This window comes from Kwoniella newhampshirensis, chromosome 3 (genome assembly GCF_039105145.1).
Source record: "Kwoniella newhampshirensis strain CBS 13917 chromosome 3, whole genome shotgun sequence".
NCBI lineage: Eukaryota > Fungi > Basidiomycota > Tremellomycetes > Tremellales > Cryptococcaceae > Kwoniella > Kwoniella newhampshirensis.
In genome coordinates this window covers 1,241,171-1,261,278 of record NC_089957.1, presented here as the reverse complement: position 1 = coordinate 1,261,278, position 20,108 = coordinate 1,241,171, and the positions used below count along the sequence as shown (strand labels likewise).

General features: G+C 50.7%; 8 protein-coding genes across 8 annotated transcripts; 3 read left to right on the top strand and 5 right to left on the bottom strand.

The window, feature by feature from the left end:
* Positions 1–163: 163 nt before the first annotated feature.
* IAR55_001815 (uncharacterized protein) lies at positions 164–1,842 on the bottom strand (the record flags this gene model as incomplete). The annotated part of the gene is made up of 7 exons (XM_066944938.1): positions 164–367; positions 422–492; positions 613–925; positions 1,028–1,079; positions 1,146–1,196; positions 1,327–1,604; positions 1,711–1,842. 7 exons carry the CDS (start codon positions 1,840–1,842, stop codon positions 164–166), a joined length of 1,101 nt encoding a protein of 366 aa, XP_066804861.1.
* A 564-nt stretch (positions 1,843–2,406) lies between these two features.
* On the top strand, positions 2,407–5,601 carry IAR55_001814 (uncharacterized protein; the record flags this gene model as incomplete). Its single annotated transcript, XM_066944937.1, has 20 exons — positions 2,407–2,534; positions 2,602–2,652; positions 2,714–2,748; positions 2,802–2,989; positions 3,051–3,242; positions 3,313–3,481; positions 3,541–3,594; positions 3,651–3,803; positions 3,855–3,913; positions 3,976–4,024; positions 4,080–4,154; positions 4,207–4,220; positions 4,273–4,375; positions 4,430–4,526; positions 4,582–4,659; positions 4,715–4,777; positions 4,836–5,028; positions 5,088–5,112; positions 5,159–5,488; positions 5,552–5,601. 20 exons carry the CDS (start codon positions 2,407–2,409, stop codon positions 5,599–5,601), a joined length of 2,106 nt encoding a protein of 701 aa, XP_066804860.1.
* Positions 5,602–6,019: 418 nt separating this feature from the next.
* Positions 6,020–8,758, bottom strand: IAR55_001813 (uncharacterized protein; the record flags this gene model as incomplete). Its single annotated transcript, XM_066944936.1, has 19 exons — positions 6,020–6,264; positions 6,324–6,353; positions 6,425–6,510; positions 6,577–6,605; positions 6,675–6,722; positions 6,795–6,890; positions 6,956–6,991; positions 7,051–7,062; positions 7,122–7,175; positions 7,253–7,684; positions 7,759–7,782; positions 7,839–7,933; positions 7,987–8,017; positions 8,086–8,108; positions 8,171–8,240; positions 8,309–8,321; positions 8,390–8,430; positions 8,490–8,577; positions 8,634–8,758. 19 exons carry the CDS (start codon positions 8,756–8,758, stop codon positions 6,020–6,022), a joined length of 1,578 nt encoding a protein of 525 aa, XP_066804859.1.
* A 646-nt stretch (positions 8,759–9,404) lies between these two features.
* IAR55_001812 (uncharacterized protein) lies at positions 9,405–11,688 on the bottom strand (the record flags this gene model as incomplete). The annotated part of the gene is made up of 12 exons (XM_066944935.1): positions 9,405–9,596; positions 9,653–9,697; positions 9,754–9,932; positions 10,001–10,270; positions 10,333–10,516; positions 10,583–10,751; positions 10,806–10,923; positions 10,989–11,120; positions 11,176–11,246; positions 11,298–11,440; positions 11,509–11,583; positions 11,641–11,688. The coding sequence occupies 12 exons, from the start codon at positions 11,686–11,688 to the stop codon at positions 9,405–9,407; spliced, it is 1,626 nt and encodes a 541-aa protein (XP_066804858.1).
* Positions 11,689–12,374: 686 nt separating this feature from the next.
* IAR55_001811 (uncharacterized protein) lies at positions 12,375–14,184 on the top strand (the record flags this gene model as incomplete). The annotated part of the gene is made up of 8 exons (XM_066944934.1): positions 12,375–12,504; positions 12,564–12,734; positions 12,809–12,904; positions 12,960–13,187; positions 13,251–13,411; positions 13,471–13,635; positions 13,693–13,927; positions 13,985–14,184. The coding sequence occupies 8 exons, from the start codon at positions 12,375–12,377 to the stop codon at positions 14,182–14,184; spliced, it is 1,386 nt and encodes a 461-aa protein (XP_066804857.1).
* Positions 14,185–14,357: 173 nt separating this feature from the next.
* On the bottom strand, positions 14,358–15,486 carry IAR55_001810 (uncharacterized protein; the record flags this gene model as incomplete). Its single annotated transcript, XM_066944933.1, has 4 exons — positions 14,358–14,556; positions 14,640–14,803; positions 14,887–14,971; positions 15,059–15,486. The coding sequence occupies 4 exons, from the start codon at positions 15,484–15,486 to the stop codon at positions 14,358–14,360; spliced, it is 876 nt and encodes a 291-aa protein (XP_066804856.1).
* Positions 15,487–15,926: 440 nt separating this feature from the next.
* IAR55_001809 (uncharacterized protein) lies at positions 15,927–17,624 on the top strand (the record flags this gene model as incomplete). Its single annotated transcript, XM_066944932.1, has 10 exons — positions 15,927–15,998; positions 16,079–16,197; positions 16,267–16,333; positions 16,398–16,602; positions 16,678–16,703; positions 16,780–17,057; positions 17,119–17,143; positions 17,201–17,283; positions 17,343–17,436; positions 17,496–17,624. The coding sequence occupies 10 exons, from the start codon at positions 15,927–15,929 to the stop codon at positions 17,622–17,624; spliced, it is 1,098 nt and encodes a 365-aa protein (XP_066804855.1).
* An 80-nt stretch (positions 17,625–17,704) lies between these two features.
* On the bottom strand, positions 17,705–20,080 carry IAR55_001808 (uncharacterized protein; the record flags this gene model as incomplete). The annotated part of the gene is made up of 9 exons (XM_066944931.1): positions 17,705–17,735; positions 17,811–18,133; positions 18,198–18,558; positions 18,626–18,745; positions 18,875–18,887; positions 18,961–18,969; positions 19,026–19,370; positions 19,447–19,493; positions 19,572–20,080. The coding sequence occupies 9 exons, from the start codon at positions 20,078–20,080 to the stop codon at positions 17,705–17,707; spliced, it is 1,758 nt and encodes a 585-aa protein (XP_066804854.1).
* Between the last annotated feature and the right edge of the window lie 28 nt (positions 20,081–20,108).

Here is a 20,108-nt window from a genome sequence, read left to right as displayed (position 1 = left end):
AGCACTTTTTCCACATCATTTTCCCAGAGGACATCAATTGGACGATGCATGATATGCGTTTGCAAGTGCTACAGAATCATTGCGCCTATTTCAACCTTCACCGAGAGGGCTTCCGCAGTGTCTGACTCTCCCTTTTATCTTTTTACTTCGGTGTGGATTGACATCACACCCACTTCTTCGCCTGCTCATCACACCAACTCCACAGCTCCTCCACCTTCTTCCTATCGTTCAAATCGGGTCTTGCCACTCCGATCTTCTGGAAGGGGACGATATACTCTCCGTTCAGATACCATGCGTCGGGCAGGGCAAGTGTGGCTGCCCAGATCTGGTTGAGGGCACCGACTTTGGCTGGGAACGTGATCAATGCCTGTAGATGGGGTTCAGCAAACAAACGGGGTGTAGACGGGTGATGATGGCTCACAACAAGCCATGGTATGTCTTTGAGGGGAGCAGCGAAGCCCAAGCTGTCAGCCAAGTTGGTTGCGGCAAGAGCTAAGGTAAGACACGAAAACCATCGTGGTGCACAAAGATCAGCTCCTCTCTCTCGTTTCGGTATGGCACAGTGGGTCGCAACCCATCTTCACGGGAGAAAACGATTGACACTACACTCACCAGGATGCACAGCGATACTGATTAATCTCCCTTGATCACCATGCTGGTAATTCAACCACTTGGCCAAGGCGATATCGCCCCATTTCGATTGAGCATACTCGTCCCATTTGTTCAATTCATGCTTCCCTTGTCGGGGCTTGTCCAAGTCCTTGGGGTGAGAAGGGTCTCGGATGACTGATTGGTAATTCACGCCACCGGTGGGGGCCATCGAGTGACCGGCAGACGAGGAGATGATCACTCGACTCGGGTTGGTGGGTGGGGAAGAGAGGAGGAGAGGGAGGAGAAGCGAGATGAGCCGATGATGACCGAGTACCTGCAAATCATTCGTCTGCCAGCGTCAGTGTGGTGCCTTGGCGGAAAAAGAGTGACTGCACGTTCCAGACCTGCTATTTGAGCAGTAAATGAGCGCACTCACATTCGTACCGAATTGAAGAGTATACCCCTGCTTGGTGAACTGTCCCTCGGGGCTGTGTCATTCAAGTGATCAGCTAGGGGCGCATCCACACCGACGAGTTCTTGGTGGTAACACGTACGTAGCCATGATGCCAGCGTTAGCGAAGAGGATGTCGAGCTTCTTCTCTTTTCTGAGTGCAGGAATATGTACGTCAGCACGGGATTTTGGTTTCAAATTGAGAGTCACAATTTCCAGTACACTCCTTCTTCTCTCTCTCCCCGGCCCCACAGATATTCCGTGTCGTCAGGACGCAGACTCACCTCAAGAAGGCGTCCGCACACTTATCGACGCTCTCCAAATCTGTCAAATCCAAACAGATATACTCCAATCTCCCCTTCCTCCTGTCCCTCTGTTCTTGTGATCTTTTCGGATACGAGAACCCCCAGAAATTGATTTCTCCCCCTTTCTTGATCTCCTCCATCGCCTTTTGGGCTTTGGACTCGTTCCGACATGCGAGATAGACGGTCGCGCCGGCGTTGTAGAATGCCAGACAGGTGGAGTAGCCTGTACCGGAGTTGCCACCGGTGACGAATATGGTCTGAGGACGCGTTCAAAATCAGTGTGAGAGGCATGAAATGATTTCGAGCGGAAGGCGAGGGAGACTCGGTTGAACGTTGCGATGAGAATCGAAGAGAGCCACTCACCTTGCCAGTCTGATCGGGCATCTGATCAGCGCTCCACCATGGTCTCACCCAGAATACGAGAGGTATACCAGAATGGATAGCGGTGTCAACCTTGTGTCTGATCCAAGCCCAGATGGTGAGGAGGTATTCCATGTTGCGCAGAAGTCGGTGTGCTGCTACCTCTTTGTACTGCAATCGAGAGTATCAAGCAGCAAGCAGGTCGATGATAGAGCAGAGTTGGGGGTTTGAGGTTATACGGACGTGATCTCCCTCCCTATGGTACGTCACGAGCAGTACTCGCAAGAAGTTATATATTCTTCCCTTGCTGAAATCAATGTCGTCACCACTCTCTCAATGATTTCGCCGATCACCTAAGGGGCTTGGCGACCTCTGCCCGCAGTCAACTGGTGTCACCCAGAATAGATCACATCATCGCATTGTCGTCCCATATGTACCTTGGCTGGATCATGATCATCAGAGAGGGTGTATGAAGACAGTCGACCGATTGATGCCAGACCGGTTGCACCATTGTCTATCTGTGCAGAGGACCGATTTCGGATAACAACTGTCTTTTTGGCCAAGGAATCGGAGTCAGCCGACAGATATGTGCTTCTCTCCGTACGACCGGGATTTTTGGAGTTTCAACTCTCAGCTTTACCTTCTTTCTATGATCCGCAACGAGTACCGTCGATGCTTGGGTCATGAACCAGGACCGCAATGATCGAGATGGAAAGCATAGATCCTGTGGCTGGCCCATCAAAGCCCAAAGCCAAGCCATATTCCAATCGAGGAAATCGGAATCAACCCATTCTTAGCTGTCTAGAGTGTCGTCGGATGAAGTGGAGGTGGGTCTTTTGGATCGCCGGGTCATCGTGTGGATGCCGACCGAGCTGATAGGACTCCCTTCCGTAGATGCGATCGGGATTTCCCCTGCGGTCACTGTCGCAGAAGAGGCCTACAGGAGTGGGTGGGATCATCGTTATTGCATCGCTGGACGCCGACTGATATTGACAGGTATCCCCAGCATCTGTCCTGGGAATCAAAGTGGACGAGCGAAAGGTGAGAACCGTGACGATACTGCCGGACTGGCCTGAGACTTTTCGCCTCTCTAGCTTGTCGTACGACAAATGCGGCAGGAATGTCTTCTGGAACCTCTATTCCCGCTCGAAATATCAACAGTCCCTCGGACCTTACCTGGAGCTCCAAGTTCCCGTTCCAATTGGACTCTGTCTCAAGCTTGCATCCTGAAGACGGTGCTGAAGCGGAGGCTTACGATAGGCTGGCCATAGAAGAAGCCCAAGTGTGTAGCACTTTTCCTGTGTCTTCACCGACTGAATTGCTGATCGCACATGTGATGACAGGGCGGTCGCAGCCGGATGAAACTGTATCGTGGGGCAGGGTGGAACTTCGGACTTCTCAGCGCCGCTTCATCACTCGTGTCCTCACCTTTCTCGACATACGGAATACCCGGAAATGCTCCACCACTCGAAGTACTGGTGCAACAGCTTCCAGATCGCTCTCTGGGTGAGCATTTCGCTCGAGTCTACTTTGAGGTGAGGGTCTCGATGCGCATAACGGTGATGATGTATTCGACTGACCTACTGACCTAATCTTGTCCCGCAGATAGGATCCGTCATGAATTGGACTCTGGATTCGACGACCTTCCAGAATGACTACCTCGACGGGGTGTACTCACTGATCGATCGCCCCGAGATGATTCGTCCCCATTGCTTGGCCATCTTGTACATGGTCTTCGCGATAGGTGCGCAAATGGATCCTGCTATTGAAGCATGTGAGACCGAAGTCCACTCTATCTATCGACTCTCTGGAAATGGCTGATCGTCAATCAAGGTAACACTCTCGGTCAAGCGTATTGTAGCTTAGCCAAGTCTGCTCTTGACATAGGTGAGCATTTCGAGTCGTCGGCGGTCCTAGGCTGATTTAATCGCTCCCATCTTCAGACATGACAGGCTCAGTTGAAATGATCCAGGCTATGCAGATCATGAGTCGCTTTCTTGTCAATCAAGGGGCAGGAGCGGAAGTGTACGAGCACTTTTGGTTGATGCTAGGCTGGGCTTTGAGGTCCGCTCAGGCGATCGGACTTCATAGGGATGGTGAGCATTAGTGAAGTTCAACACGATTTCGGACTTCTAATCTCATACCAGGCGATCGATTGGGTCTCGATGAAAAGGAATCGGAACTCCGCCGGCGAGTTTTTTGGGAGGTCCGTCTTCGACTTGCGACTTGACATGCCGGAAAGATACAGCTGACCATCGTTTTCAACAGATTCACACCGAGGATCTGATACACAGCTCTTCTCAAGGACGCCCACACGGTACGAACAGTTGCAATTCTGGAACGACACGAACTGTTTACTGACTGACATTCAGCCATTCATTCATCCACCATTGACGCAGCATTTCCTGACGTCAAGTCCGCGGCTCAGCCGACGACGTTCTCTGCTTGTGAGTCGCTTTCATCAATGTGTCTACGGATGTCACTCACCTCATCGTCCAGTTTACAGACACAAGGTGAGTTCTTCAGAAAGTCTGAAATCAAAGCCTCGATACTGAAACTCTTCAGCATCGCCTCACACGTATCTGGGCACGAATCAATGAGCTACAGACAGGCGTTGAGCCAATCAAGTACTCGGAGATTCTCAGTCTTGATGGCAAGCTCAAAGAATGTCAGTATCTAGTGCGCGGTACTCGGATGCTCTGGGCTGAAAGTATGACTTCAGTGCAAGATGGACTTCCCGTTGAACTACAGAAAGGAGCCGAAGGTTCGACACGCGACGTCCTTCAGGGGATCGCCATTCGCCTACTGATAGCTGAAGGGTATGTTTGTGAATTTCTCACCTACGTGGTTGGCCTGATAGGATGGTATGCGCAGGCTATTGTGCTTACATAGAGGCCATTTTGCTCGTGCTCTGCGAGAATGTCCTGAGGAGCCACTCAACTCGAAATGCCGGTGAGCACATGCACACTGTTCTGGGACGCTGGTAATCGTTGTCCTGTCCACTCAGATACAGCTATCTGTCGGTGCTCGAGACCTCTAGATTGGCTTTGACTACGGCAAGCGAGGTGCTGTGAGCGCATTTACTGCTTGTAGTCAATGTCACGCCACGCTGAACGGGTTGCCTCTAGTGAGGTAGCTTCCGGTATTGCTTCCAGGTATTCTGTGTTCACCTTCAGCATTGTCAGCGCCACTCTCAATCTCGCCATCGCATGCATACATGCCCCGGCATCCTCAATCGCTTGGGCCGTATTGGACAAGGCTCAAGAGGGCTCGCGGTTGTTCGAGACGGTCATGTCGGATCCGAAACAGGCCAATACCTCTGTTAGTGTTGTTTTGGCTCGATCAAGTCTTGCATATAATGGCTGAAAACCCATCAACAGAATCTGTTGAGGCGATACGTTCACCGTGAGTCAGCGGTCTCGATACTTGCCCTCATGTAATAATTTCTTAGGCGCCGAAGTCGCTATGTCGACCCATCGATCACGATCTCACTCGAGCCATCCTCACGAAGGGCACCCCTCAGGCCTGTTAGCCACTGTCGATGTCACCAGCAAAAGCAGTCTAGAGAGATCAGAAGTTCCGGTAGCACCGGTAGCCCTGCCGGGTGAGATTCAGGGGGATGTTGATTCAAACATACCTGCCACAATACTGTCGGTAGATGATCCGCCTGTTCCCGATCTCGACCTCTTTCAGCGACTCTCGAACATCTTGGCAAATCCAAGCACATCCGCAGATCTGGATGGTGCAGCTGATATGAGCACGATTTTCGACTTTGATCAACGTGAGTCGAGTATATTGTTAACATGATTGAATTCATTAGCACGTCCTGACTCAGAGTCTGTAGTTTTTACCAACTTTGATGACACATCTGTCACCAGGTGGGGTTCGATGTGAAATAAGTCCTAGCAGGAGGTATCTCAAGAGCACGCGAAGATCCCGAGGAGCAGGCCCCATCGGCATGCGAATAATGTCCATGTCAGGGTATGGGCTCAGTGTAGAATGAGGGCGAGGAGCAGAAGCTGTGTTGATGGAGATCAATTTGCGTCATCGAAGGATGAAGGAAGACGGCCTTGCTAGATCACCAGATCTTAACATCGCACATGCGTTGCTATACAACCTCATCACCAATCGGACAACTTGCATCGCAACATTGCCACTGTATGCTCCATACAGAAACAGGAAATAGACGAAAAGAACCCCTTGATTTCGTCAAGACCGATTTGCTCGAACTTTCGCTCGCTCAGAGAGCGTAGCTATTGCAGTGAAGTATTGATCAGCGAAGAGAACCATGGTATAAACACATGGTCTTGACTCACAAAAAGTACGGATTCTTGAGATCGGTAGTATCCTCCTTACCCAAAGCTTCGCCCCGACGAGCAATCTCTTCTTCAGTCAATCCTTGTGCGTCCAACGCGTTCCTCTTCTTTCGGTTCGCGTAGACAAGGTATACTCTCCATAGGAGGATCAACACGACCTCGGCGCCTAAACAGATGGCACATCCGATAGTTCCGGGAATATATCGAGGGGCAGTATTTTGATTCATCACTTGAGAGCCGGCTATGTTCGGGGGAGATCAGTCAATTGAACTTCTGGGCACGAAAACTGCATTGGCATACCGATGTTCCCGGTGCAATAAGCGATGAAGACTGTGTGTGTGCCAAGTCTTCGATCAGCAAGTCCTTTCGGAATTATGTTTGATGCGAGTATTCGAACTCACCGAGACTACTAACAACAGTCCTTTTGGTCTTACCAACACAGTTGGAACTGATCAAAGTCCAAGCTGAAAAGACACAAACGGTGTATCTGATCCCCCGGGACAATTCAGCTATGATTGAGAACAATATGTTTCGGTCAGAAGACACCACTCACGTCGCCGTCATGAGATACATTCCGTATTTCTACCATGATGTTCCAACACGTCAGTCCTACTGTGGGATCTCAGGGTACGTAAGGGAGGTGTGACTCACGACCCATCGATAAGACTCGGCAGCCGGGAGTAGAGGGATGGTAAGAAGCTATTCTTCGGTGGACACGAAAACACTATCAATTACTGATCATCCAGTAAAATGTGAGGAACCTGGACTTACGCCGACAAAAGTAGGTAGACCAGATATGGCCATGAACCACAATCTCGTATTTGCCCATTTGAGGGAGATACCTGCCACCAAAGCGAACCATACCATCTGGTCTAGAGTCAGCGATGTTGTTTCGTTTCCGAGCGTGAGTCTAGGACATTCTTGAGGCTTACCATGGCGACGTCAATGGGGATTGTGTATATGACCACCTAGAGATGAAGATGTGAGCGTCGCTCCTGTAGTGAAAATTCCTCCAGACGCAGCTTACTTGTGCGTTTGACTGCGAGATAAGAATCTCTCAGCTTGACCTCGTATACGTGAACGTCAGAACCAACTCACAAAGCCGAACCCGGCAAAGACGACGGTACCAAACGTCGAAAGAGCGCCATTTGCCTATGTATGCGGTGTTCGGGTCGATCAGTCAGTGCCGCATTCCAACTTAAACTGCGGTGAAAGAGGAAGACACTCACGATGCAACTGAGGAAAGTATTGACGAATTGGAAATAGGTGACGGGATCGATAAAGGCCTCCTTGACCTGATCCCACTTCCATATCTTACCGCCTTCACCATCCTCGAGACCCGCTCGATTGATGATGACTCGTCGATTCACAATCTTCCTATCTCTATCGGACAACCAACGGACCTCGTTCGGTGTACCCAATATCAAGTAGCAGACCGCCGATGCGAGGATGGTCTGACCTCCTAGGAAGATACCGATGGCTCGCCAGGCGCGGAATCCACCAGGATGGTTTATCTCGTGTTGCCCGATCGCATACATGACCAGCTCGATCACGATGTCCCACCCCGCATTGGCCGATTGGAAGAACAGGGCACGAGACGAGTGCTCGCCGGTGGTATACCAACTGGCAATAATGAAGTTGAATCCGGGCGAAATGATGCACTGGAATCAGAGGAGGTGAGAGATGAATTTACCATTTCGCTTTCGAGGGGGACAGCAGATGGAGCAGAACCTACTTCAAAGGCACCTTGTAGGAATCGCTGAAAGACTACATGAGCATACATCTCGTCTGCCTCATGGGTCTGAGCATACTCACCAGCACCATGAAGGTCGCCCAGTTCTTGCCAAAAGCTTGACCAAGCACGATACAGCCCCAGATGAACATGTAAAGGGACAGAACTCGACCGAGACCTGCGACAGACAGTCAGCTGCACTTTGGCATGCTGTCGACAACGAAAGCTCACTGAATCTCTGAAGGATCCAAGTCGAGGGGAACTGCAATAGAACCAGAAATCAGATCCTGACCGTTCTCGCTTCCCTGCCAATTTGCGGAAAAAGCACACCTCGAAGATAGCATAAGCCACATCTATGTCGCGTGGTCAGCTTGGATCATGTTCATCCTCATTCCGTCCTGTTCCAGATACGTACAGAACATGACGGTGAGGAGACTGTACTGTCTCCCTTTCATCCCGGTGTCCTTTTGCATGCCGTAGAGGTTCTGGTACGTTCACACATCGGATCAGTCGAGGCTGTGCAAGATTCAAAGTTTGCGATACGGAAATTTACCATTGTACCCATTCTAGATTGGTAACATGCTAGTTGAGCATCGTGACTCTTTCCGCGACGGACTGGAGAACGGAGACTCACCCCGTCTTATCTACTAGCTGAATACCATAGCACCAGAACATCTAGCAGGCGATCTATCAGTATGGACCATACTTGGGTATCATAGCAAACGAGCAATTACCAAGGGAAGCAAGATCAGATCCGACTTCCACCGGACTCTCTTGTATTCTGCGTCCGAGTACTCTTCCTCGTCGACTCTGGAGATATCGCTGTAAGCACGATACGATCGTGGCCTTGCGATCTTAAGATAAGAGACCATACTTACTCGCTCTCCTTTACCTCGATGACGCCCTCCTTGGAGAGGAGATCGCCTGCCTTCTCAGACGACCCATCGTTGAAAATCACAGGCACTTGAGTGTCCACAGCGTCCGGCGGTACGAGATTCGACATGGTGAGCTTTCTAGATTGTCTACAACCTGCAGTACGTATTGATTGATTTTTGTGATCGATATCAGAAATGCGTTGAAGCTATAGCGACTCGACCTAAACAGGTTGGTTCTACGACCCGAGACGCTCGCTATAAATAAATAACCAGAGACATATATCCACAGTGTTATCAGTATCGACGCTATCGTCTCGGCCAAGAGCGCATGCATATGGTCCGCTTATCTTGCGATTTAAGCTTGATTTGCTCCGTAGGATTAGATTCAACAGCATGGAGAGCAGTAAAGTTAAGGGAGGTCGATTCCGTCCGTGAAAGGCCGGTTGAATTTACTGTAGTACAAAACCGTGACTACCCTTATCGAATCCCTATCGGAGTGGATTTCTCCACCCGGTCTTCGAGAGCGCTTACCACTGAACGCTTATGGGCTTCACGATGCCTACGCTTTCGCACTTAGTCGCAGACGCTGGTTGACATGCCGTCGAGGTCGCACCGATGCGGACGTGGACACATTTATCCGATGTGGCAAGCTTGTAGACTGGCATCACAAACCGCAGGGGAAAATGGGCATTCTGTACATACTGTACTCGTCTCGTCACTTGACATGCATTTCGTGAAAGTATTTATGTACTGTATCTCTTCGCGGCTGTGGCCTCACACTTCCGAGATCACTGCCTTCTCGATCTGACGTGACGGCATGTCCGTCTTTTCATCTTCCAGTCGTGTCAGTTCGGCTTGATTCCTACCATCTATTTCGCCAGGTTTCTTGTCTTCTGATTCAGTCACGTCGTTTTGATGCACTGCTGGCTTGTGGCTCGTCGAATACGACTTGGTGGGTAAAGTTCCCTGGAACAACTCGAAGTCAGGAGTGATCCACGAAGGCATGTACTGGCAGGACTTACGACCAGACACAACGCGTACATGGCTGCCATGATGATCCAGCAAAGCTGACCCGGATCGTCAGCTACCAACGCTCGTTGCAAAAAGTCAAACATCCACTTACTCCCAAGGAAGAGGCAAACGCGTTCAACACCTGATCTTTCATTGGTCCGTCTGGTAATCGATGGAGTCTTGCATAGCCATTGGTATCTCGGGGAACTGTGAACGCTGTACCGTATCCTTGAATGCGAGAGAATTTGGCTCGAAGCTGAGTATTCAGGACAGCTGTAAAGATCGTGAGGCCTATTCAGATCAGTCAGGTCACCAAAGTCAGCATAATTTGCACGACGAGCAACCAGGATGAGACGAACCGATTGATCCACCTAGGGATCTAGTCAATGTCCAGGCGCTTGTCACGGCAGCCATATCCTTGAGCGGCAGCGCCGCCTGCAGGATGAGCATAGGGACCTGAATCACCACACCGGTTCCTATGCCCGCCAAGATGAGAAGTCCCACTTGGATGCCCCGGTCCAGAGGGTACGTGAAGAAGCGATACATCAATCCGAACGTCAGGGCGGAAAGAGCGTATCCGAACCAAGCGACAGGTCGGACGATGCGGAAGTACGAGTTGATGAGACCCGCTATGCTCATGCTCGTCAGCTGTCAAGTCTCATAGTACCCTGGACTCGATGTATACACATACCAGCCATCATAGACACCGAACATATGACTGCAAATGGTACCATATCCACTCCAGCTCCTAATGCGCTCACACCTCTGACGCCTTGGAACAGCTGTGGGAGAAGATAGCTTGAAGGCAGGAAAGCTATGGCCTGAACGAAAGATGACAGAAGGAACAGTAGAGGCGTCCTCCGTCTAAACAGATCCTGTAACCGAAAAGATAAGTCGTTAGCTAGTGTCGACAGTCGTAGAAACCTTCTTGCTAGACGTACTGGAGGACAGAGGGGCACTCTTTCGGTGTAGAAGAAGTTGATGATAGCACCTGCCATAGCAATCACTCCGCCAATGATAGTTCCGTACGCAGAAGGTTGGCTGAAAGTGTGGTCGGCAGCGTTCGAGAAACCGATGATGATCAAGATGGAACCTGCAATGAGCAGGAACCTAAAGTGCCATGATCAGGATGGAAGCTCTTGTGCTTGCGGTGAAACAGCTTACAATCCGAGGAAATCAAATGTTCGGTACAGAACGGCCAGGGAGGTCTTCTTGACCGGGTTCAAGTTCAGAGTGTAGAACAGGATGACGAGTGCGGCTACACAGAAAGGCAAATTGACATCTATGAAAGGTGTGAATGGTCAGCTTGACATCCGGCTTCACAGGAGGTGCAAGGCAGATACTCACAGAAACACCATCTCCAGGAGGCCTTCTCCGTGAAGACCCCTCCTAGAATCGGTCCAGCCACCGACGCGACGCCCCAAGCACCTCCAATGGCTCCCTGATAGTAGCCTCGCTGATGAACAGGCACAATGTCGGCTGTCCACAAAGTATCAGCAGACGACCATTAATAACGGTCAAGGCTACCACTCACAGACCACAATCAATGTTAGAGCGACCAACGAGCCTCCTCCCAACCCCTGGAAAGCACGAGCTACAATGAGCCTGTAACCGAAGATGAGCTAATGATTCTGGACTTGTGTGGTGTCAGCTCACATAGTAGCATTGACGGAAGCGCCGCAGATTGCTGAGAAGATCGTGAAGGTGATGATTGCGCTGTACAACATGGGTTTACGACCCACGATGTCCGAAAGTCGGCCGTTGAAGGGAGTGGTGACTGACATCCCAATCATGTACGACTGGAAAGACCATGCTGGTGTCAGAAATTGCGCCGCGCAACAAGACAACGATCTGCGCCAATACTCACCGATCCTACCCATGAATACTCTGCTGGGGTGAGGTTGAGTCTTTCGGAGATCGTAGGTAGCGCCGTGGATACGATCTTGCGATGACAGATCAGCGATCGTACGAGACCTTGAGGAAATACAGGAGTACTCACTGTTCCATCCAAAGCGGACAAGAACAGAACGAGACCGATCGCAGGCATAACGATCCAATAGTTGTTTTTGGGCAACTCATCGGTCTCTATCATACAGTTTGAGAACGGTCAGCCCATTGGCCCAGGAAAAGTTGGCAAATCTTCACCTATGTCACTCGCTATCGTGTTGGGCGACGACTCCTGCTCATGGACGTCCAGTACTTCGCTCATGATGTTGTCTGATTGACTTTCTTCGCTTAGTGCGATCGATCTTCCCTCGTTTTTCCCAAGCTACAGTTCAATGCTCTGAGACCGATGAATGTTGGCGACGGACATCTTGACAAGTTTTTCTAAAAGCCAACCTGCGCGTAGCAAGTACCATCAACCACCAGATCGCAAGCGATTTTACATTCATGACCGGCAAATAGAAAAAAGACAGATGGAATCGACTTACCGCCCGCGGCTACGGATAAGGGCGTCATTTCGATCACAGGGCAATCAGAGGTCCTCATCGTTCATCCCTCGCTCCCCTGACGCTGGACGCTGGCTTCGGAGCTTCTGTCGGATGGGGTACCGATAACGAGATAACTTGAGCGGGGCAAATACGGACCTGAAGAGATTGGACAGCGTGCTTCGCTCGTCATCGTATCAGTATCATTGTATCGGATAAGCTTTTATGCTCAGTATATTGTCGCTACCACAAGTTCCAAGCTCAGCGACAGTTTGTGGAATCCATCCCTTTGGACGCTGTCGCGATGATGAGTCCCAACGAAGATGCGTTGAATTGGAAGACGACACACTGGCTGCCATACCCGTTACCAGCCGACTACACGGTCGTCAATGACCCTTGGATCAGACCGGAACAAGTCCCAACGAGTTTCGTTGGTGAGTGCATCAAATATCCCGGGGACCGGAATACGCTCATGCAAGAACGACGACGATAGGTGTCAATGTCGTCGATGTCGAGGGCGAGACGGTCCTCAAGAATATGACGGTCAAGATTCGGAAGGGGAAGTTCGAGTCAATCGCGCCCACCGGCGACAATGATATCGCGGACGAGAAGCACATGGTCGTGGATGCAACTGGACTGTTTATGTGTCCTGGTCTGATAGACTGTGAGCTTAGATCGAGTGGAGAATCACTCAAGCTGGCTCTTGGCTGATGACGGGTGGACTTTTGCCTTGTGCAGGTCACGCACATGTCACTGCCGTTCCCGTCAAATCTGAAGGTCTTTCGTTTCTGCACGACAACGAAACCGCTCTAAAGTCAACTTGGGTCTTGCGAGGTCGGTATGAGATCCTTCGAATGAGAAAGATTCGAGCTGACGTACTCCTTGACAGGTATGCTCCTGAGAGGTTTTACCACTGCGAGGGATGTCGGAGGAGCGACTCGTCATTACAAGGATGCGACGGAGAATTGGGTGATACCCGGGCCGAGGCTGTTCATCTGTGGTGGTCCCTTGCTCAGTCAGACAGGAGGCCACGGTGACATCTCGGGCAGAGACGACCCATTACCGTGTTCGTGCAGTCGTCAGCGAGGCGAGTCGATGGGCTGGACTGCAGATGGAGGTGAGCACTGAATCTTCCAGAAGGTACTGTAAAGTAATGAAGCTGACATATCCCTGCTTCTAGTCGACGAGTGTCTCAAGAAAGCTAGAAAACTGATGATGATGGGTGCGGATCACATCAAGATCGCTGCCTCCGGTGGGGTCTTATCAGATACCGAGACTCTGACTGCGACGCAGTTCACGATACCAGAGATGAAGGCGATAGTCCAGACGGTGGACCAGATGGTGCGTCTGCATGCAAGCGAACCCATGAGAAGGGGAGGATTACTGACCTACAACCGCAGGAGGGAACGATGGTCACCGCTCACTGCTTCACCACCAAAGCAGCACGAGCAGCCATAGAAGCCGGAGTGCGAGGAATCGAGCATGGTAGTCTTATCGATATCCCAACTCTGAAACTGATGGCTGAGAAAGGAGTATTCCTCACGCCAACACTGATCGTCTCGGACGTGAGTTCATCTTCATGGTGACTCGGCAAAGGTCTCGACTGAAAGACCTTACGGTAGGCTATCGCTCGACCGCCTTATGACAAGATGACCACACCATACCAGCATGAGAAGGTCCAACACGTTGTCAAGGAGTCCTACGAGATGCTGAAAAACGCACATGAAGCTGGAGTGTGTATCGGGTACGGCACAGATTGTTTCGGTATCCTTCATCCCAACCAACTTGCAGAATTTGATCTGCGTAAAAAGGTCTTACCTTCACCTGCCATCCTCAAGCAAGCCACCATCAATGCCGGTAAGTGCTCGGAACAGCTCAATTAGTGTCCAGATCCATGACTGACCACCATAATAGCTAAAATGCTCCGAATGGAGGGGAAGTTGGGCATAATCAAGCTGGGAGCGTTTGCCGATTTCCTCCTTCTGAGCGCCAGTCCCTTGGAGGATGTGGGGATTCTGAACAGACCTAGACAACATTTCAAGGGTATCTTGAAAGACGGCCGATGTGTATTTTCCAGACTTTCAGGCCTTCCTGTGGAGGTGTCGATAGAGTGATGAGAAGAGTGTTGCCACCGCTACAGACCTGCGATCCACAGTGGATGTACATTGGCCGTAGCACTCGGGAGATCATTTGCACTTCAAATTGGAGATGGGTCTTTGGATTCTTCCAGTCATTCATGTCTGGCATCCGCCACCCGACACATCTATACGTCTATATACATGTACGCTCATAACAGAGTGACCTTTACTCCGTCCCAGTGGTAAGGCGGTTGGTCGTCCTGATCAAGCGGGTTCTCGGGACAAACCCTAAATCCACTTTCTAGAGAATTCAACTTCTCCATCTGATCCTCGCTCAGCTCAAAATCGAACACCTGAGAGTTTTCGATGTTGGACTGCGATCGCCGAGAGGCACAAACCGGATACAAGCTAGTAGATATCATTCGGTATCGATCAGCACAATTGACGCGCGAACTCGTTGACGGTCTGTCCAACAGGAAATAACCACTTACCCTGTCTGTATCGACCACCTGAGCATCACCTGGTTCCAAGTCCTGCCCACAGCCTTGGCGACCTCGTTCAGAGTGGGGTCCTCACTCTTTTCATTTCTAGCCAGCGGGGAGTATGTCTGGATCGCGATGTTGTTCTTCTTGCAGTACGCTTGCAATGCGGGCTCCTGAACGAGTTACGCGAAGGAGCCGTCAGTCTATAGCGTTGCTGACCGTTTGGTCTGAGCATGAATGGACACGACATACTCACCTGGTTGAAACAGGTGATCTCGACTTGATTGACGACCGGGAACTCGTCTGAGTAATTTCTGATTTCTTCCAGGTGCTTGGGTCCACTGTTTCGCAGGGTTGATCGACTATCATCAATATCCTCTTCGGCTCGGTCCAGGTCCAGCTCAAACCTCTGATTAAGTGGCACTCACAAGCTGCTGACGCCAATACTCTTTACCAATCCCTGCTTCTTAGCTTCAACAAGTGCCAACCACTGTGTCTTCCTTCCCTCGGGCGTTCCATATGGTTTATGAATGATGAACAGATCGATATATTCCAATCCGATCTTGTCAACGCTCTCCTTGATCGACTCGACCAAGTTCTCCTGAGGTCTGAACGACTGACCGGCCAATTTCGAAGTGACGTAGATCTCTGGTCGAGTGATGGATCCATCTTTGTATGCGGGGGTATCTCGGATGGCTTGACCGATAGCTTGTTCGTTACCGTATTCCTGGGCGGTGTCGAAGCCTCTCCAACCGAGCGATAGGGCCTGAGGGATGGATTCGGCTCTGGAACCAAAGACGAAGATGGGCGTATCCTTTCCGTCCGCGAGTATTCGTCGGTCTGTGATAGCTACCATGGTACTTTGTGGATGGATTGAGTCAATGTATAAATGGTAGACCGCTGATAACGACTCACAAGATGCAGAAGATAGATGCCAGTGACATCAGTCCGATACACCTCCCTCCACTCGGTGATTCACCCTCCCAACAAGTTCCGTATTGCCGTATCAGATCAGCCGGTCTATCCCGTTCTTCCGGTCCATCTTGGCACATCTTGCCTGTTCACCCGTTTCCACTGTGATACGAGGATACCTCGACATGGAGACATCGAGCGGGGCAGGAGGTGCCGGCGCTGATGCCCCAGTCCGGGGAAGATCAATCAGCGTGTCAGCTTCGTCGTGCTGCTTTTGTGCAGTCAGATATATATGAATGCTCGAAAGATCTTGTTGCCAACACGACTGAAACAGACTGTCAGACTGTCGACATCTCCCAGAGCTGCTAATCTCCCACCATCATCATGGCTCCTGTTCAAACACCTGTACTCAATGTGGCCATTGTGGGCTGTGGAGAGATTGCAATGACCACGCACGTGAGTGAGATGTTTCCACACCGAGTATCGTTCTCTGAATCGCAACTCGCTGACACTCTGCCATTTGCTCTGGCGGACAGCTACCTACACTCCTGTTGTGCTCTCAATGGTACAGGACCGTAGCTATTTGCGATATCAGCCAAGAGGCGCTGGATCACTGTGCTCGCAAGTTTCATGTACCCAAGACATATCTGGACGTGTGAGTGGTCGTCTGGAGCGGATGTCGGAGAAAGGGTGCAAGGTGATCAACTGACAGGTAAACATTTAGTCGCACCATGTTGTCTCAATCACCAGAGATCGATCTGGTCATGGTGATGAACGCCAACGAGTACCACGTGAGTCTTGGTGCCCAAGTCCGTGGTCCGTGGACGGACGTCTGTTGATCATCACAATTCACAGTGCGACCACGCAATCTTAGCTCTGCAAGCGGGCAAACATGTCTTTGTCGAGAAACCAATGGCGATCTGTTTCTCCGAGGCGGAACGACTGGAAGCAGCGGCCAAAGCGGCGGGCAAAGTGGTCTTCATAGGCTATATGAGACGGTACGCAAGTGCCTTCCTGCGCGTGAAGGAGTTGGTAGCAGCGCAGAAGAGCATCTCCTATGGTGAGTTGTGCCAAATCATTTGACGGCCCAATGCCCAAAGCACCTTCTTCATACTGATAAAGATACCGTGTTCAGTACGAGTACGAGATATCATCGGCATGGTACGTTTTGAAAAGTCTATGTGCGGCATGAAGCTTGATCCCAGGCTCACGTTGTGGTTGTTTTCTCTCATGACAGAATCACATCTTTGTCGACCAAAACGGCACATATCCCAAAAAGTTCACAGACGACATCCCATCCTCTGCGACCGAAGAACGCACAGCACTCAGCAAGGCTCAACACGAGGAGGCGCTGGGTGTCAAGCGGGCGGGGAACCCGTCGGATATGTTGGCCTGGATGTTGTTGAACGGATTGTCCAGTCATGATCTCAGTGCTATGAGGGAATTGATCGGGATGCCCTCGGCTTGTTTAAGCGCTACGATGAACGGGCTATTCATGACAGCCTTGTTCCAATAGTGAGTCAAAAGTCTCGAAGACTCGGTAGTAGTTGCTGACTCCCGCGACATCGTTTTGCAGTGATGGCTTCGTCGCGTCTTATGAGGTGAGTGCATCAAAAACCGTCAACATCCAATGGATGACCTGACTGATCGTTGAACAGGTCGGACTCGATATGGTCGCCAAATTCGATGCTTCAATTGAGATCTTCGGAGCTGACAAGCGCATCACAATCGAGTATGATACGTGAGTCAGAAGATACAGCCTTGTCGAAGGTCAGATCTGACTGTACCTACCGTAAAAAGCCCATACGTCAAAGGACTGGCCATCAAGGCCGTCGTCCTGTCAGCCAAAGAGAACGGAGATTACTCGGAAGAGATCATCAGACCCACATACACCGTGAATCGACCACACCTGCCTGACATTGATAGAGCCCTCAACTGATACTTCGAGAGCAGGATGCTTATTCCCTAGAGTATGAGGAGCTCTACAAGGCTATCACCGAAGGAGCCCAGGTCAAGACGTCGGTGATGGATGCGATTGAGGACTTGAAAATCATGACTATGATTATGGAGAAACTGCCCTGATTGGTTCATATCTCTGTACATGAGTATGCATAACTCAGAAAGTCTGTACGATGTTCTGTGTGCATAGCATTTCTATCTTGTCACGTCTGAGGAGGTCCCTGAAGTATTTGCCTGTGGGAATCGTGAGCGGTGGGTCAGAGCCAGGTGAATCGGGGAGAATGGAGAAGGCGAGCAGATGACACTTACCAATAAGCATCAAATCGAGCATCGTCCAACGGAGCGATCTCTTGACCGGTCTGAGACTCCACGAAGCTGTCCAACTCTTTGAGAAAGTCATCATTGAACAGGTAGTCTGACATGTAGTCCTCTTGGTTCGGCGTGGGTGCCCTAGTCACCGCTCGACTTTCTGACTGTATTCTACGCAAGAGCTTCTCCAGATACTGGGCGATATATGCAGGTGCTTTGTCCTTCATGGAGAGTTTGCGTGCTGTGCTCTGACAGTAGGTGTGCATGTGTACGAGGAGCTCAAGGCACCGTTTGCGCAGTGTGGGATCGGCTTCGCGTATTATCTGACATGAGGATGACGAGTGCGTGAGCGAATTGACCTGACGATGTCTTCCTGAGTGGACTCACCGGATGGAGCACCCCCGCAGTCCCCGACAGCCATGCACACGCTGCGTCCTGCAGGTATAGCAACGCGCCACTGATCGCCAATTTCTCCATGCAGTCGCTGAATGCCTGGACCGAGTTGAACAAAGCCATCAACCGAGCGTGATTGGGCTCAAGATCGTATTGAGCTGTTCGGAGTCGTATCAAGACCCACTGCGCGAATAGCTCAAGATCCTCGATGAGAGCTTCGGGTAACGCGAAGGTCTTTAGTCCTCTGAGACCATATGCTTTCTCCAGCGCAATTAGTTCATCTTCAGCCTGCTCGATATTGCGCATCGCCCCAGGTCTTTGCACGAGGGCTGCGTGAGTTTCGAGCTGTGGTAATCTAGCCCGGATGGTGGCAGTCGAGATTACTATAAGCTTGGTCGCTCTAAATATCAGAATGCACTCACAAGATCGAAAACGCCAGCTTGTAGTCCCAAGGGACTTGCAGGTCCGAATTCCTGTCCGCCCACCTCTGTACACTTGGCAGTTCATAACTGCGTATTGTAGGTGGGAGGCTGAAGATATTCCTGCGTCAAAACAACGTTAGATGTTGTAGGCCCAAGTTGAACTTTCAAACTCACGAGTATCTTTAGTACCAAATATAGGAAGACCATGGTGTAAGTACGCCTGCAATTTGTTTTTATATGCCTACTCACAAACTATCAAAGCCTAAAGGCAGGAACGATCTCAAGCTGTCATTTTGAGACACGAAGCAGAGCTATGGTTCTGGATGCTGACTCACAAGCCAGACCTTGAGCATCAATATGTCAGCCATACAGCGAGGACGACTGTGAATGAAACGCTCACAATACCAAGTCCTTTCACGATCAACTGCAATCCTTCTCTTCTTCTCCGGGACATCTTTTCCACATTGAATCTGCTCGTGGAGCCTCATCTGGTAACCCATTCTGATGGCCATCCCCAGTCTCATCCATGCAGACTGATCCACCGCATTCTTCCAGTAGACCATTATGCACAAACATTGAATCAACTCTATTGAGCAGAGGCCATCCAGTGTGGCTCGACAAACAAGAACTGACGCGTGGTCGCCAAGGCTTGTGGCTATCTCGGGTCTGAAAAAGCGGGTCGTCACCGCGAGGATCACGTCAAGTAGCAGAGGCGCTCTGGTTCGAAGTCGTTTGAAAGTGTGCACTGACAGGATTCGAGCCGTCAAAGAGTTTTCACGATGATCAGCGATCCGACTGTCCTTTACTCGAAGGATAGCTACATTTTGGGTCCAGCAGATTGATTCTGGGATTCAGTAGTTCGAAGAACCTGTCCACAGAAGATACATACGGTGTCAGTACCCTTGATTGTCTTCTTCGCGTTCTGCATTTGCCATGCTGAACTCACTTGTCCAGCAGCTCGGCTACTTCCACTTCACTCAGTATCGAAGATTTCCAAGCGGGACGACGCTCCGCCTCTGCTATGATGTCAGCATCATCGCTGTCGTCTTCGTTGTAATCTGCAAGATTGATGTTGTGGTTGTGGGCGATGCTGGAAGGAGAGGGATCGCTCAAGGGGTCCAAATGTAGGACGAGATCGTGCGGATTGTCCACCCTATCATGACCATCGGGAAAACATCTGGGATTTCGATTTCGACTGCTATTGCTGCCAGTGGTGCTGGCCAAAGGACCATGCGGTAGACTGAGCGAATGATTGGCTGAGTTCCTGTTGGGAGGCGTTGATGCGTAGCTAGCCGATAGCTCGCTGTCTGGTGCCAGACGGAATCTGTCGTCAAGCGTGTGGTAAGACGGCTCCGAGCTTATGGCGTTGACAATCCCCGGGTGAACAGCAGTGTGTGGATGCTGAGCTGGAGTGTTTAAGATGTTGTCAAGTTGTGAATCCAATCGCCAAGGCATTCGAGAGGCGTCGTCGAGTGAGGGCTGT